This window comes from Dipteris shenzhenensis, chromosome 30 (genome assembly GCF_047967505.1).
Source record: "Dipteris shenzhenensis isolate YYH24624 ecotype China chromosome 30, Dip_SZ_1.0, whole genome shotgun sequence".
Classification (NCBI taxonomy): domain Eukaryota; kingdom Viridiplantae; phylum Streptophyta; class Polypodiopsida; order Gleicheniales; family Dipteridaceae; genus Dipteris; species Dipteris shenzhenensis.
This window is the reverse complement of record NC_141625.1, coordinates 25,766,593-25,780,646: the sequence shown is the minus strand read 5'-3', so window position 1 is coordinate 25,780,646 and position 14,054 is coordinate 25,766,593. Positions and strand designations below refer to the sequence as shown.

Below are 14,054 nucleotides of genomic sequence, written 5' to 3'. Positions count from 1 at the left end.
TTCAATCCACAACATTGTGCTAATGCCTTGGGTTACCCTCTCCCTTAGGCTTCCCTATTCTACTTGTGTTACTTGGGTTTCCCTATTCTACTTTCATCCGTCCTTGTATTCTACTTGGGTTACCCTAATCTATGCATGTTACCCTTCCCCTACCCATTGGTTACCCTCCCCCTCCCTACGCTTCCCAAACTCCACTCCTTACCCTATGCTCCACATCTACGCTCTCCATGCTCCTTCCCTCTCCACACTCCCTACCCTTCTCTACGCTCCCATTTATGCTTCTTCTCTCCCTACACTCCCTATCTACTCCCCCTTTCTATGCACTCTTCCTCTCTATGCTCCCTCCCTATGGTTCCTACCCGATCTCTACTCTCTCTATCCTATTTTCTTATATGCACTCTATCCTCCTATCTGCCCTCTCTCTACTATCCTTCTTCCTTGGGCTCCATAGTTATGTTACACGCTCTATCCTCCTTTCACTCCCGACTCTCTATCTTCCCAACGCCCTATATCCTCAGCCCTTGGCTCACCTAAGAGCCATGTTATAGCCACCACAGCTACCTTCCTTGCCTCATTGCTGCCCTCCTCGCTCCCCCACAGCCTCTATGGTCTTGACACAGATGCTCTGCGGTCTTGATGTTTGTGTACTTAAGCCCATAAAGCTTTGTGGAGTTGCTATTTCAATGACGTCCCGTGAAGCTTTATGAAGCTACTGTGAAGAAATCATAACTGTTACACTCCAAAGCTACTCCTCAATCTCACGTGTAAGGCCTTTTAAACAAGGAGAAGCAATATCCCCAGACATAGTTCGTTGGCTATACTTCTTTTTTTATTATAAGACCTTTCACACTCGTTGTTTGCCGCTTCCACCCACCAAATCTTGGAACTATGATTTATCTCTAGAACGATCATAGCCACTTTAGCGTTGCACACGCATAGTTCGTAACCTTTTTTAAGAAATCTGTCTTCTCTTGGTTGTGAAATCATTTTCCCCACTTGGGGAGAGATGGGAGGTTTGGCAGCCTAGAGCCCTATTTTATGCCAGCGGGAGCTTAGAAGACTTCACATCTGTTTGGACATGGTTGAGGCAGAAAGTTGTAGAGAGGGGAACCTCTAGATGAAACGTGTATGGGAGCTAGGTTGTGGAGGGTTGTATAGTTGAATAATTTTTTCAAAACAAGGTGAGCTTGGTACAAAAACTTTGCTTGCTACTGGATGGGTTTTTCCTAAATACACCCTCCAACATAGCTTGGCGCGGCGAGCTATAGAGGGGCAAAAAACAAAAGACAAATTGTTGAAAATAGAAGTCATTGTGGGCCACAAAAATGGGAAAAGGGGGCTCCTAGGAGGCCACAATATCGTGGCCTCCTGGGAGCCCCCTTTTCCTATTGTTGTGGCCCTTAGTGAGGCTGAAGGAATGCCCAAATATGCCCCCTTTAGATCAACTAGCCTTAGTTGGCACTTTTTTTTCCCCTCTTCTTAGCCTAATAGGCCTCCATAGGGGTTTTAAAAAAGGGTAAAGGAGGCTCCCAAAAGGCCACGATATCACGGCCTTCTAGGAGCCCCATTTACCATATTTTTTGGCCCCTATGGAGGCTGAAGCATTGCCTAAATGATAATGGGAGATGTCTTTTGGAGTAGCTGACACACCAGTAACAATCCTTGAAATTCCCTTTGAGGACAAATCCTAAGTCCCTTCAAATGGAAAGAGAAGGTTTTAAAAAAAAGGGCACAAGGGGCCTCACAAGAGGCCGCAATATTGCGGCCTCCTGTGCAGCCCCTTTGCCCTTTTTTTTGTCCTTTCACATATGCCTTTTATTCGTAAAAAACAATGAGTAAATGAGGCTTTACATAGTCCTCTTCCATTTTATTCCCCAATGTCCCCAGATTCTCTTTATGCACTACCGTCACCTCTGACACCACTTGAGATGCCATCAATAGAAATGGACCCAATCTTTGATTTTGAATATCAAGATCCAGATAATCCAAATTGCACTCCCAATCCAATAATGGGTATGATTTGATGTAATACCAGTTCCTAGTAACCCCAAATTAATAAATTTTTGTCACTCTTAGGTGTTTGACATACTTATAAACACTTTGTAAAAAATGCTAGCTCCTTGAAATCAATTTTATTTTCAAGCATGCTAGATAAAGTTTCATATCTTAGTACTGTCTGGGTGAAAGACTGTGTTACCATACATTTTTCAGCATTTTGTAATCACATGTAATAGTTTTTTGTGCTCTTTATATTTTTAGATAATAATCCTATGAGTCTACCTGAAGCTCAAGAGAGGAAATAACCAAAAAACAGGTGTCTCAATAAAAGATTCATCCTCACTTTGTTTTTTTTTTCAACTTCTTACCCTTCAACTCGTCTTTAGCTTGGATTTCTTCTTTTGAACTTATCTCATGCATATCATCATCCACAAAATCATCATCATCTACAAAGGATGTAGTTTTTGAAATGTTTGGCAGCAACAAATTTCCTTTGTCAAAGCTGTATCAACCGACAAGACTTCAAAATATTATGTTGAGTCAGTGCTATAATCATTTAGTCATTGAATTAAAGTACGCACCCTAACTGCAACATGCTCTTGGAGGACTTCTTTCGCTTCTTCATTGGCCTCCTTGTGTTGGAATTCTTTTCCTATCTCTACATCATGGACTTTCTCTATTGTTGTCACCATAGCAAGCTTATGTAGTGACTTGGTCATCACCATTCTAAAATAATTTTTATTAATGCTAACACTATTTAAATACAACTCCTAAAAAAATGTTTTAATCATTAAAACATAACTTCCAAATTACACAAATGTATATCTTCCCTCCCCATTCTCTCTCTCTCTCTCTCTCTCTCTCTTTGGTAAAATAACCCAATAGGCATAACCTAAAACATCACTGATGCAACTACTATGAAGATAGCTTTATTCACATAGAAAGACATAGGAAAATTTTGTAACCATAAATCCTATGTTCGAGATATTTTGTTTTATATAATGTTCTTTCGAAGACTTTTCAAAGTTGTTTGTATCTAACATAGTGTCTCTTAGGGCTGCCCTTGAAAGTTTCCCCAAAAGAATGCTAGCTCGTATACTTCAATTCCAAAATAAAAGATGAAAAAAAAAAGTATTGAGTACTGAGGCTTCAAAATCCAAAAATCATTTTTTTCTTCATCCCTCTCTAACATACCTCATTGGTGAGCTATGCCGGTGATGGTTTAAAAATAAACTTTTTTTTTTTTCTTCCCATGGTTCACTGATTAGATATGTGTATGCACACAATTCAATTTACGTGAAAGGATATAAGGCTTGCAGTGTAAAGAAAGCATTATAAATTTCATGGCAATGATAATATGCTATTGATGAAGTCTGTTCCAAGATGAGGAGAAAAAAAAACCATGCGTTTTCACCCGTACGTGGAGACATCTACGAACTTTCTTTCTCAAGTGAATCTAACATATTGGATCCTCCTTTGCACGCATGGAGTAGAGTAAAAGTACACATTAAGCTTTGCGCAGAGCAACAAAGTTTTTGAGGAAAATCATTCTCTTTCCATCGCAACAAGGGTCTGAATCTAATCTATTCACAAGGCCTAGTTCATAGACAGCCATCGTATAGACAAGACTGTACAAAAACACATGTTTATCCAACGAAAGATACTACAAAGACTTGCAATGTTAGAAGCAACATATTACATTCCAAAAAAGATGAGATCCATTTGCCTGCTCTGAGAAAATGAATTGTGTCACCCTTTCTTTCGGATCTAACCTCCCATTCTTCCCTTTTTCGCTCCATCTGGTTGCTTAGCCAAAGATGGAGAAATCTACTATAGATCTGGATACTCCCTCCCTAGAGGGCCTCGGGAATCCACTTTGAAACTTGAGTGAATTCCTTCCTGCCTTTGATATTCCTGATGCTCCCAAGCAGAATTGCCACTCACTTTTCCTGAGGGATGACTATCCCCTTCTCTTTGTGTTCTCTAGAGGGTCTTTCTCTCTTTTTGGTGAGTAGTGGCCACCTTTCAGCTTCATCATAGTTTCTCCATCCTTCCAAGACTTCTTATAGGTTGCGCACTCCCACACATTGCCTTATTTCCTTCACACAATGAGAGGATTAGCATAGGATAATTTGACAATCAATGCCCTTATATTATATAACTAGATCCGGGCAGGCAGCGGTATTGAGAAAGAAGAGAGATTGCATGAAGAAAGTAAAAAGTTCCATTGAACTTGATCACAGTGTAAGTGTTGAGGGTATTTATTTATTATTCAATGAACCTTAGCTCTTTCCTATCAGCATACATCACGTTGCATTTTATACATAGCACATTGCATTTAGAATTAGCACTTTGCATGCAAATAGACTTTTTTCTCATTTTATAGCCACACATTAAAATTATTGAAACAAGAGAGTATAGGTACTCGTGAGCACTGCCTTCTATATTTAATAAAAAGTTTTACAATGTTCACATTATCCTATTTTAGGATAGAATGTATACACTAAGTTCCCACATAAACAAAACAAGTCTAACAGTATTTACTGTTTCAATATATTATAAAAAAATGTGACGAAATTTACATGCCAAGTTTCCATATAAATGAACAAGTCTGTGAGCATTCACAGAGTTCGGCAGCAATAAGTGCCGAGGTGAATAGTAGAAAAGGCATATGGTGATTTGGAGGCGAAGGAGGAGAAGAATCCAAACAGGGAATTGGGTGATTATAATTTTGAGAAGGTAGAGCTTTCCTCAGAAGTGCTAGATGAAATTAGGCTGGGGCGCCTATCCTTGCAATTTTCGAAAGGAGAAGCTCAAGAGTTTTTGCACATCTCTACGCAAGCAGCAACATCGAATCGCCTGCACACTTCCTTCACTCTGGATGGAATGAATCATCATCAAATAAAGCAGCCAATGTATATGTGGAGGATATAAAGGGTCCAGAAAGTCTGGCTAACAGCAAGGATCCTATCGTAAGTAGGAAAGGCAATTTTGCAAAGGCAATCAAGCTCCCCAAGGCTTCGATAGTTGTATCAAATAAAAGTATGGAAAGCAGTGTCCCTAAGACTCATGCTGCTATCCAATAGCTAGATATTGTTGTACAAGAGCCTGTAAAGAGAGGCGTTGGTCGCCCTCCCATGCATTCTCAACAGCAAGTCCCACAAAAACCTAAAGATGCAGAGGCACCAAACCCACCTCGCTTCGTGAATTTAAACCGTGTTTGCCTGCCTCTGTTCAACACTGTTTCCAAGTGAAGAGGGGGAAGAAAAGGAGAATAGCACTATATACAAGGAAACATCATGATCACTATTGAGACACCATTTGCAAAAAAAATCTTGCACATAAGCTTCCTTCGTAGCTCGCAAACCAAGCATGCCTTCCTTTCCACCCAACCTCTGCTCATATCACTGCTTGCCCACACCACCCACCTCTTACAACTCTCCCCTAGCCCCTTAGAGCTCCAGGGGCTCTCCTCACTTTCGCACCACTGCCACCTTTTAGTCGTCAAACAGCTTGCAGGTTGATTCAGAGTTGCCTTATGGAGGTTTTCTCAGATAAACAGACTATGCGCAATTGGACTAGAGCCAGAAGGAAGCAAGGACTCTGCATCGCTTTAGTTCCCATGATGGGTTTCTTGCATGCCATCTCTCTCTCGTCCAGGATGCTAAAATGTGAGTGGATGTGGTCGTGGTGTCCATCTACGTGAATCCAGGGCAGTTTGCCCCCAGCGAAGACATTACCACTTACCCCAGAGACATTGCAGGGGATTTGAAAAAGTTGGAGGTTGGTGTATTGTCTCCTCATCCATTCGAGTGTCTGGCGAGACGTTAATATAAGCATGGAGGTGGTCTTGACTCCTGATGAATGGCTGCTATGTATTGATAACATTGCCAAGCCTGGATTCTGCTTCCGCTTTCTTTCCCCACCCAGTGTCATCACCTTCCCCCTCTGCCTCCTTTGCAAGGAACGTTTCTTACGAAAACCATTCCTTGCATCCCCAACCTTGATTCAAAATTATACATAGGTTTCATGACTGAATTTGTGTATCTCCGCCTACTAAAATAGATGACATATTTCTTGAAAGCAATTGCAATCGCAGACATCAAATTGTTAAAGCTAATTGCGCTTGCACACTTGGTCTTTACTAAGTGATATAATTTCGAATGGACAAACACAAACAATCAAAATATGAAGATGTAATAGCCCACCTCTGTAAATTCTTGGACAAAACTTTCACAACTCCTCAAAGCTTCCTCTCGGACAAGCCTCATAATCAAAATTTTGCAACTCCTCAAAGCCTCTTCTCGCTCAACAAATCCGACTCGCCATAGATGCCAGCAATTTTCCACAAAACGAACGCTCCACAAACACCACCAAAAACACTCAAAAACTAAAACAGAAACCCAAGACACCCATGAACCAACAAAAAAAGAAACATTGCCACGTGGCAGCAAACGGTGAGGGACACTTTTTGGCCCTGCAAGGGTCCTAAGGGATGAGTGGTTATTAAGTTGCTAATCAGGGCCATTTGGTCACTTTGACCTTGCAAATTATGGTTAGTATGAGGCTTAAATGTGGGTTAGTAGAAGTTTAAGGGCTTCTAATGTGTTTAGGGTTTAAGGTTTTTGTTTGCTTATGGAGGCCCTAAATGCTTTTGTCTTTTATTCCTAAAGCTTTTGTCTTTTGCTAGGTATTTCTCTCTAAAGATGGAGGCTCTCTTTGTCTCTTGTATGACCCACAAATAGGCATGTCCCCACTTTTATTTAATGGCCCATCCACCACACACATACACCTTTTCACCTCTTTTCTCTCCTTTCTTTCACTCATCTACCTTTCTCCAAATTCCTTCACCTTCACTTGCTCCTTCCAATTTACACCTATAGTTTCCTTTCACAAGTTATTCTAAATATTTATCTAGCTACTTACACTTGGACTTATAATGACATTTCAAAAGGCAGGGCGATAGTCGAAATGGGTACGCATTTCAGCTCATGCTTGGTTGGCGTTTGACTGCCAGAGCTCACAGCTGAGCCAACATCCTTTCATCATGCACTTGCCGACGTGGGGAAGCTCTCTTATTAGTTCCATCTCGGTGAGTCGTCTGCAGCAATCAAGCGCTCAGCTCATGGCCATCTTCCCCAACGCATTATTACCCTTGTGGTTATGAAGATCCTAACGGCAGAAGAATTTGCAAATCACGTCGGTATGATCGCACCACAAGCTGCACGTTTCTTGTGCGGTCATACCCACAATCACGCATGTTAACTTACTCACTTGGAACGGCACTGAGAGTTAGCGCGGCCAGCTGATTCCTACTCCAACCGGAATTTCGTATCGTGGCGGCTTCTGTGCAGAGAATTGAGCAAGCAAAACTTTATTTTCGATTTGTTTGCAATGTAGTCTTATGTAATATGATGAGTGGCACACCTTGCAGGAATGGACATTTGAATTGTAACATACGCCTGTTGCACGGTGGAACTGTCCAGCAATACAGGTTTGCATTCATAAGCAGGCTTAACGCTTGTGTTAGACAAGCAGCCCTGGCAGATGGGCGTTTGATTCACGCTGACATTGTGGAGACTGGAATCGAATCAGATGATGTCGTGGGGACTGCCGTTGTTAGTATGTATGTGAAGTGTGGGAACCTGGAAGATGCACGATCGATGTTCGACAAATTGCATAAAGAAGATGTAGTGTCTTGGAATGCTATGATTGCTGGGTATTCACAGCAGGGCCACAGCAAGGAAGCTGTCCGTTTGTTTGATCAAATGAACATGAATGGGGTGAAACCAGATAGAAACACCTTTATGAGCATCCTCAATGCGTTTGCCAGCCCAGCAGCCAGATTAGATGGTGAGCGTATCCATGCCTTCATAGTTGACAACAGGTTCGATTCAGATGTCATCATTGCTACGGCCCTGGTTAACATGTATGGTAAATGCTCTAATGTGGCTGAAGCACGACGGACTTTTGATAGAATGCCTAAAAGGAACACGATCACATGGACAACGATGATTTCTGCATACACTCAGCATGGAGAATGCATGGAGGCTCTTGAGCTGTACCGACAGATGCAATGGGAAGGGGTCAAAGCAGACAAAGTCACATTTATCAGTGTACTCAATGCCTGCGCCAGCCCTGGAGCCTTAGCAGACGGAAGAAAAATTCATGGTGACATTGTTGCCAATGCAATTGACTTGGATGTCGTTGTAGGAACTGCCCTTGTTACTATGTATGGCAACAGCAGGAGTCTCCAAGATGCACGTGATGTGTTTAATAGAATCCCTGAACGGAACATAGTATCATGGACCGCAATGCTAACATCCTATGCCCAGCAGGGTTATGCTAATGAGGCACTAGTACTCTTTCAAATAATGCACCAGCAAGACATTATGCCAAACAAAGTCACCCTAATCAATGCACTAACTGCTTGTGCTAGTCCACGATTCCTAACACAGGGCAAACTAATCCATGTACAGATTATGGAAATTGTCATTGGATCGGATGATGTTGTAGGGTCTGCTCTTATCAGTATGTATAGCAACTGTGTAAGTGTCACAAATGCTCAGAGGATATTTAACAAGATGGCAAAAAGGAATGTGGCCATCTGGAATGCAATGATTGCAGCATATTGTCAGCATGATTATGGCAAGGAGGCTTTTCATCTTTTTAAGCAGATGCTGGCCGAATGTCTGGAGCCAAATATGGTCACCTTCGTTAGCATACTCAATGCATGCGCCGACCCAGTGGCACTGGTAGAGGGCAGAATGATTCATGCTCTTGTGATAGAGAAAAGTATGGGATCCATGGTTGTCGTAGGGAATGCCCTCATTAGTATGTACGCCTATTGTGGAAGCCTAAGAGATGCACAGAGTGTGTTCAATAGTATGCAGCACCGGGATGTGGTTACGTGGAATGCATTAATCGTAGCATATGGACAACATGGCGAGTCTATGAGGGAGGTCCTCAAATTTTGTCAGCAGATGCGTTTAGAAAATACAATGCCCAACAAGGCCACCTTCGTATATGTACTGACAGCATGTTCTCTTCACACAGATATAGCAGAGGGTAGGCAGATACATACATATGTTGTTGATTGTGGCCTTGAGTTGGACAATTTTGTGGCCACAGCCCTTATTAATATGTACAGCAAGTGTGGAAGTGTAGGTGATGCATGGAGAGTGTTTGACAAATTGCAGGAAAAGGGGGTGTTTTCATGGAGTGCGATGATCGCAGCCCATGCTCAGCATGGAAATGGCAAAGAGGTTCTTGAGCTTTTTGGTCAGATGCTTTTTCAGGGCATTAAGCCAGACAGTATTGCTTTCGTTAGTGTTCTATCCGCATGCAGCCATGAAGGTCTCGTTAATGAAGGCCGTCAGTATTTCAATTCAATTTTGGAAGAACATGGCCTACTGCCAACAGTGGAGCATTTTCTCTGTATGATTGACCTCCTCAGCAGGGCGGGCCGATTGTATGATGCAGAGCAACTTATTCACAGAATGCCATTTAAAGCCTGTGCTGGAGCATGGATGACCTTGCTTGGTGCCTGCAGAGTTCATGGCAATGTCAAGCTAGGGCAGTCTGCTTTAAGACACATTCTTGAGTCAGAGCCCAAGAACATTGGTGTCCACATGGCGCTGTGAAATGCTTATGCAACAGTTAGCGGTGGTCTGATGAAGTAAAGCTGAAGAAAGTGGTTGTTGCAAAAGAATACGACTTGCATACCTTTAAGGTGAAAAGAGAGACATTCTGAACTATTGACATTTGCCTGATGGAAATCTACTGCTGGTCACATGTATGAAGTAACAGAATGAACATTCATTGTTGTGAGGAAACAACTGTAGATGCGCTAGATGCAGATTATACCCGGCACAAACCATTGTCGCACTTTATGGACAAGAAGGAAGTCACCATGTTTTGAAGTGACAAAATGGAAGTACATGGATGCAGGCATGTGCTTGACTGAGATAATGTGGCAGAATGTGACTAAGACCAAAAGAAGCACTTCTCATGGTGAAACAGGTCATGCTTTTTGGATAATTTTGGCACCCAATCAGCACCTCTCCAAATCTTTTAAGAATTAAAAAATATATATGACTCGGAATAATTTACCATTCCAATTCATTCAAGGCGGGGATTCACACTCGGCTACTGAAGATAGCTGTCTATGGAAGGAAGAACTCCTCCAACACTAAGAAGTTCAACTCCATCTGATCACTCGCAATTGACATAGCAAGAACAGTAAATCCTCTAAGAGGGTAATACTTTTCAAATACACACTCAACCAATTTTAAGCTTTGGGGTTAGCATTTAAACAAAAAAGAAAAGCTCTGTTTGAGCAATACGAATATTCTCATATCAGGCACACAAAAGTGTTTACTTACACACATCTCGACTTTAAACACTGTATATATCCATTGCTTTGCACATGCTGTAGTGCTATGGAGCTTAGTGCTTCTTCAATTGGGGTACTGTGTCAAAACTAGATCTGTTTCAGGCAGATCAAGTGCCATGAATGACATGTAGCTCATGAAGCTGTCTATTGAATTCATGGCAGCATTTGCTTAATAGTTATTTAACATACCTTATTCCATGGGAATCAATTTCTCATTAATGTATTACTATTTTGTGCACGTGTTTATTGAACACGTGAGTTTCTTTTATAGGCCACCACAATCTAACCAGTTATTTGCATCGGCAAATCCTACGCAGTTTCCTGACATCACATACCATGGCTTTCAGCAGGTTCTTACATCATCTTTGCTATGGTGATGGCACCTTAGAGGTGCAAGGTAGCCATACTTGATACTTGCTACAGTGCTGAGCCAGGCCCAATCCACCCTCTTGTAGACCACCTCAAAATCCAAGAACAGGATTGGCTAAGACTATGCCCATTAGTGGTCTCCCAAAAGTGAAGATATCGTCCAAAAAGCTCTTCTCATGAAAACCTATCACAAGTGAGGCCGCAACTGCAAGCTGAAGACCTTGGCCAAGACCTTGTATGCAATATCTAGAGGAGTAATGAGGCGCCACACTTCAAATGCTAACACGGATGGTCATGCAACCCATGCACGTTCCAACTCATGAAGAAGACATGGGGTCAGAGTAGAGGCCTCCTTGAGCTGGAAGCCTACTATAAAGGCTCTGAATGGACCACCTTGGCAAGTGGTTTTGAGGTTAAGTAGTCCAACGCCTAGAGAGAAGCTTCATGGAAGAGACACCAACACTTGTCAATAGTGGTCACTGGTCATCCCATGAGGTCTTGGGATGGAGCCATAGGGGCCCAGCCATGTCCATAAAAGGAACATTTGATCCTTTAACATGCTGTAAAATGCCTGTGAGGACTACACCTTATCCTCATCTGCCGCAAATAGAAAGCTCCAAGATAGATGGGCCTTGCTGTCCAAGGCACCCAGTGTGCCACCCTTTCCAAGGCACATACTATTGGTTCATAGATGGAGCAATGAAGCAAAGATGAAGCATGATGAACAAAACTTTATTCATGAGTGGCTACATATATAGGCGACTGTCTCCATGTTGGTAGAGATCCCAGATCCACAATTCTCCATGATTATCTCCATCAGTCACCTCCTATGATCACTCCAAATCCACATATCACACCAACCTGACATACCTAACTACCAAGTCACTAGAATCTTCTAGCACACCTACACTCACACACTCCTTGCATAGGAACCAAATGGAGCGATGAAGCAAAGATGAAGCACAATGAACAAAACTTTATTCATGAGTGGTTACATATATAGGCAACTGCCTCCATGTTGGTAAATCCCAGATCCACAATTATCTCCATGATTATCTCAATCAGTCACCTCCTATGATCACTCCAAATCCACACATCACACCAACCTGACATACCTAACTGTCAAGTCACTAGAACCTTCTAGCACACCTACACTCACACACTCCTTGCATAGGACTCCAAGCCCATAGGCACACACACACACACACATACATCAATTTGTCCTTCATTCCCCCCCACAAATTGATGACCTCATCCCTTAGCAGTAGTACATGGGATGCTCCATGGCTTGCCCACCATCATGTGGCAACACACATGGCCTTAACTTGTGACTCACTCCTAGGACTCATGGTTTATAACTGGGAGATAGACAATGACTATCTATGGGAATCCCCATGAGTCGAATCTCAAACAAAAGACTTACAATCATTCCTTCTTGGAAGAGGAAAGGAAAATGAAACAAAGAAGTGACTACAAAGAACATGGGGCGTATTTGGCCAAAAGCAACTTCAAGGGAAAGAGCAAAATGAAGTGCAACTTTTGTGGAAAACCTGAACACTTTGAAAAAGAATGTTATGCAAAGAAGAGATGTTTAGCAAACCTTGTTGAAGAAACAGAAACAACAGAAGAAGAAGAACCAGGGGATGTTAAAGCTCTCACTGCTTACAACACCCAAGTCAATTCTGACAAGGGTGAGGACCCATATGTTTTCTAAGTTATGTGTGTGTGAGGTAAATAATGGTTCTCTGCCATGGATAGTCCATCCTTAAGAGTGTGGTGTCAACAGTGCGATATTCTTCAGTTAGGCTTCTAAGTAAGATAGCAATTACAATATCTTCATCAAGATTAAACTTGATGCTAGATAACTGTGTCAATATGCTCTCCATTGAATTTAGATGTGAAGAGATGGATTCTCCTCTATCCAATTTTAAATCAAAGAACTTGATGAGCAAGCTAAATTTAGAACATCTCCCCTGTGCTCCAAAAACATGCTCAAGATGAGTCCATGCAGTATGAGCAGTCTCACATCCAACAATGTGGTGGATAAAAGAATCACTCAATCCAAGAGCAATTATGGCTAGTGCTTTTTCATCTTTAGGAAGCCATGAAGCTTCTCCTTCCCTAGTTGTAGGTTTAGTTTCTTTTCCATTAGCCACCTTCCATATTCCCTTTTTCATGAGAATAAATTTCAGTTTCGTCTGCCAAGTGTGAAAACCCTCTCCCTCAAACTTATCTATCTTGAGTTTGGAGGCCATTTGGGAATGTCTTACCAATTTAATGGTAGTGTCTAATCCTTGTACAAAAGATCAATCTTTCTGAACAAAGAAATCACCTTCACCATATAGATGCAAATTGCTAAGATAAAAATTTAGAGAAACCTAGTTGTTTGGCATATGCATAACTTTTTGGCTTCTCCCACAACCTCTTAACTGGGGTCTTCTTTACCTTGTACTTTGTCCTTGTAGTCTTCTTAACATTGGAAGAACTTTGAGAACTTGGCATGTTGTCAAGAAATCAACATCAATTGAACTTCAAAGAACATTCTCTAAACTGAAAAAGGAATCGAGCTGAATCTCTTATATGTGCTTTAACTCCTCAAGCATCACCTTAGCATTTAGTGTAGCATCAAAATCCATAATGCATATATATCACTTTGCACAATGGAATAAAACACAAAGATGGGTATTTTTACTAAAATACTAGCATCAAGTGAGAGATAACTGACTAAAACTGAAATTTTTGAGTTCCTTTAACATCCTCAAGCACACATTAGCACTTACTTTTAGTACTAAATGCTAAAAACTGTAAAAAAACTAGTACCAAAAAGTTCTTGGTTTTGAGCCTTGATTACTCCTTGTTGGAAGCAGCAACTAGGGGGCTTTTATAGCCAAAAGAAGACCTATATATCAGAGAGTAAGCACAACCAAGGTCAAGCACAATGTCGCCTCTAGTCACCTGTGAGAGACACTGCAATGCCGATTGGTCTTTCCTCAAATTCTCTGCATCTACTGCACCATTTGAGCTGAGATTTGGATATAAGGTAGCTCTTGTTGTCGCCCGACTACTACTAATAGGAATTAATGAATAGTCGAGGCATTGGGCAGAATTGTATGAAAGTTCACCGCCCGAGAGAAGAAGTTATCGGCACGGGCGACAGAGACAAAATATTCCTAATTGCACTGAGCCATAAGGTTGCCCATGGAAGGTAGTTCTTCAACTTAGAGGGCAAGAGGAATGGTTGAGAATCAAGGGAGAACATGCTCTTGCAAATTTGGATGAGAAGAGGGCAAAC

The 14,054-nt window shown here is 41.7% G+C and overlaps 1 protein-coding gene across 1 annotated transcript; it reads left to right on the top strand.

Annotated features, from left to right (window-relative positions):
• The first annotated feature begins 7,412 nt into the window (after window positions 1-7,412).
• Window positions 7,413-9,641, top strand: LOC147881891 (pentatricopeptide repeat-containing protein At3g09040, mitochondrial-like). The gene has a single exon (XM_087401469.1). The coding sequence runs from the start codon at window positions 7,413-7,415 to the stop codon at window positions 9,639-9,641; it is 2,229 nt and encodes a 742-aa protein (XP_087257595.1).
• Window positions 9,642-14,054: the final 4,413 nt, after the last annotated feature.

What these genes read in the sequence shown, in the direction of transcription:
- LOC147881891 (XM_087401469.1), top strand. Translation starts at nt 7,413, where the DNA reads ATGAGTGGCACACCTTGCAGGAATGGACATTTGAATTGTAACATACGC.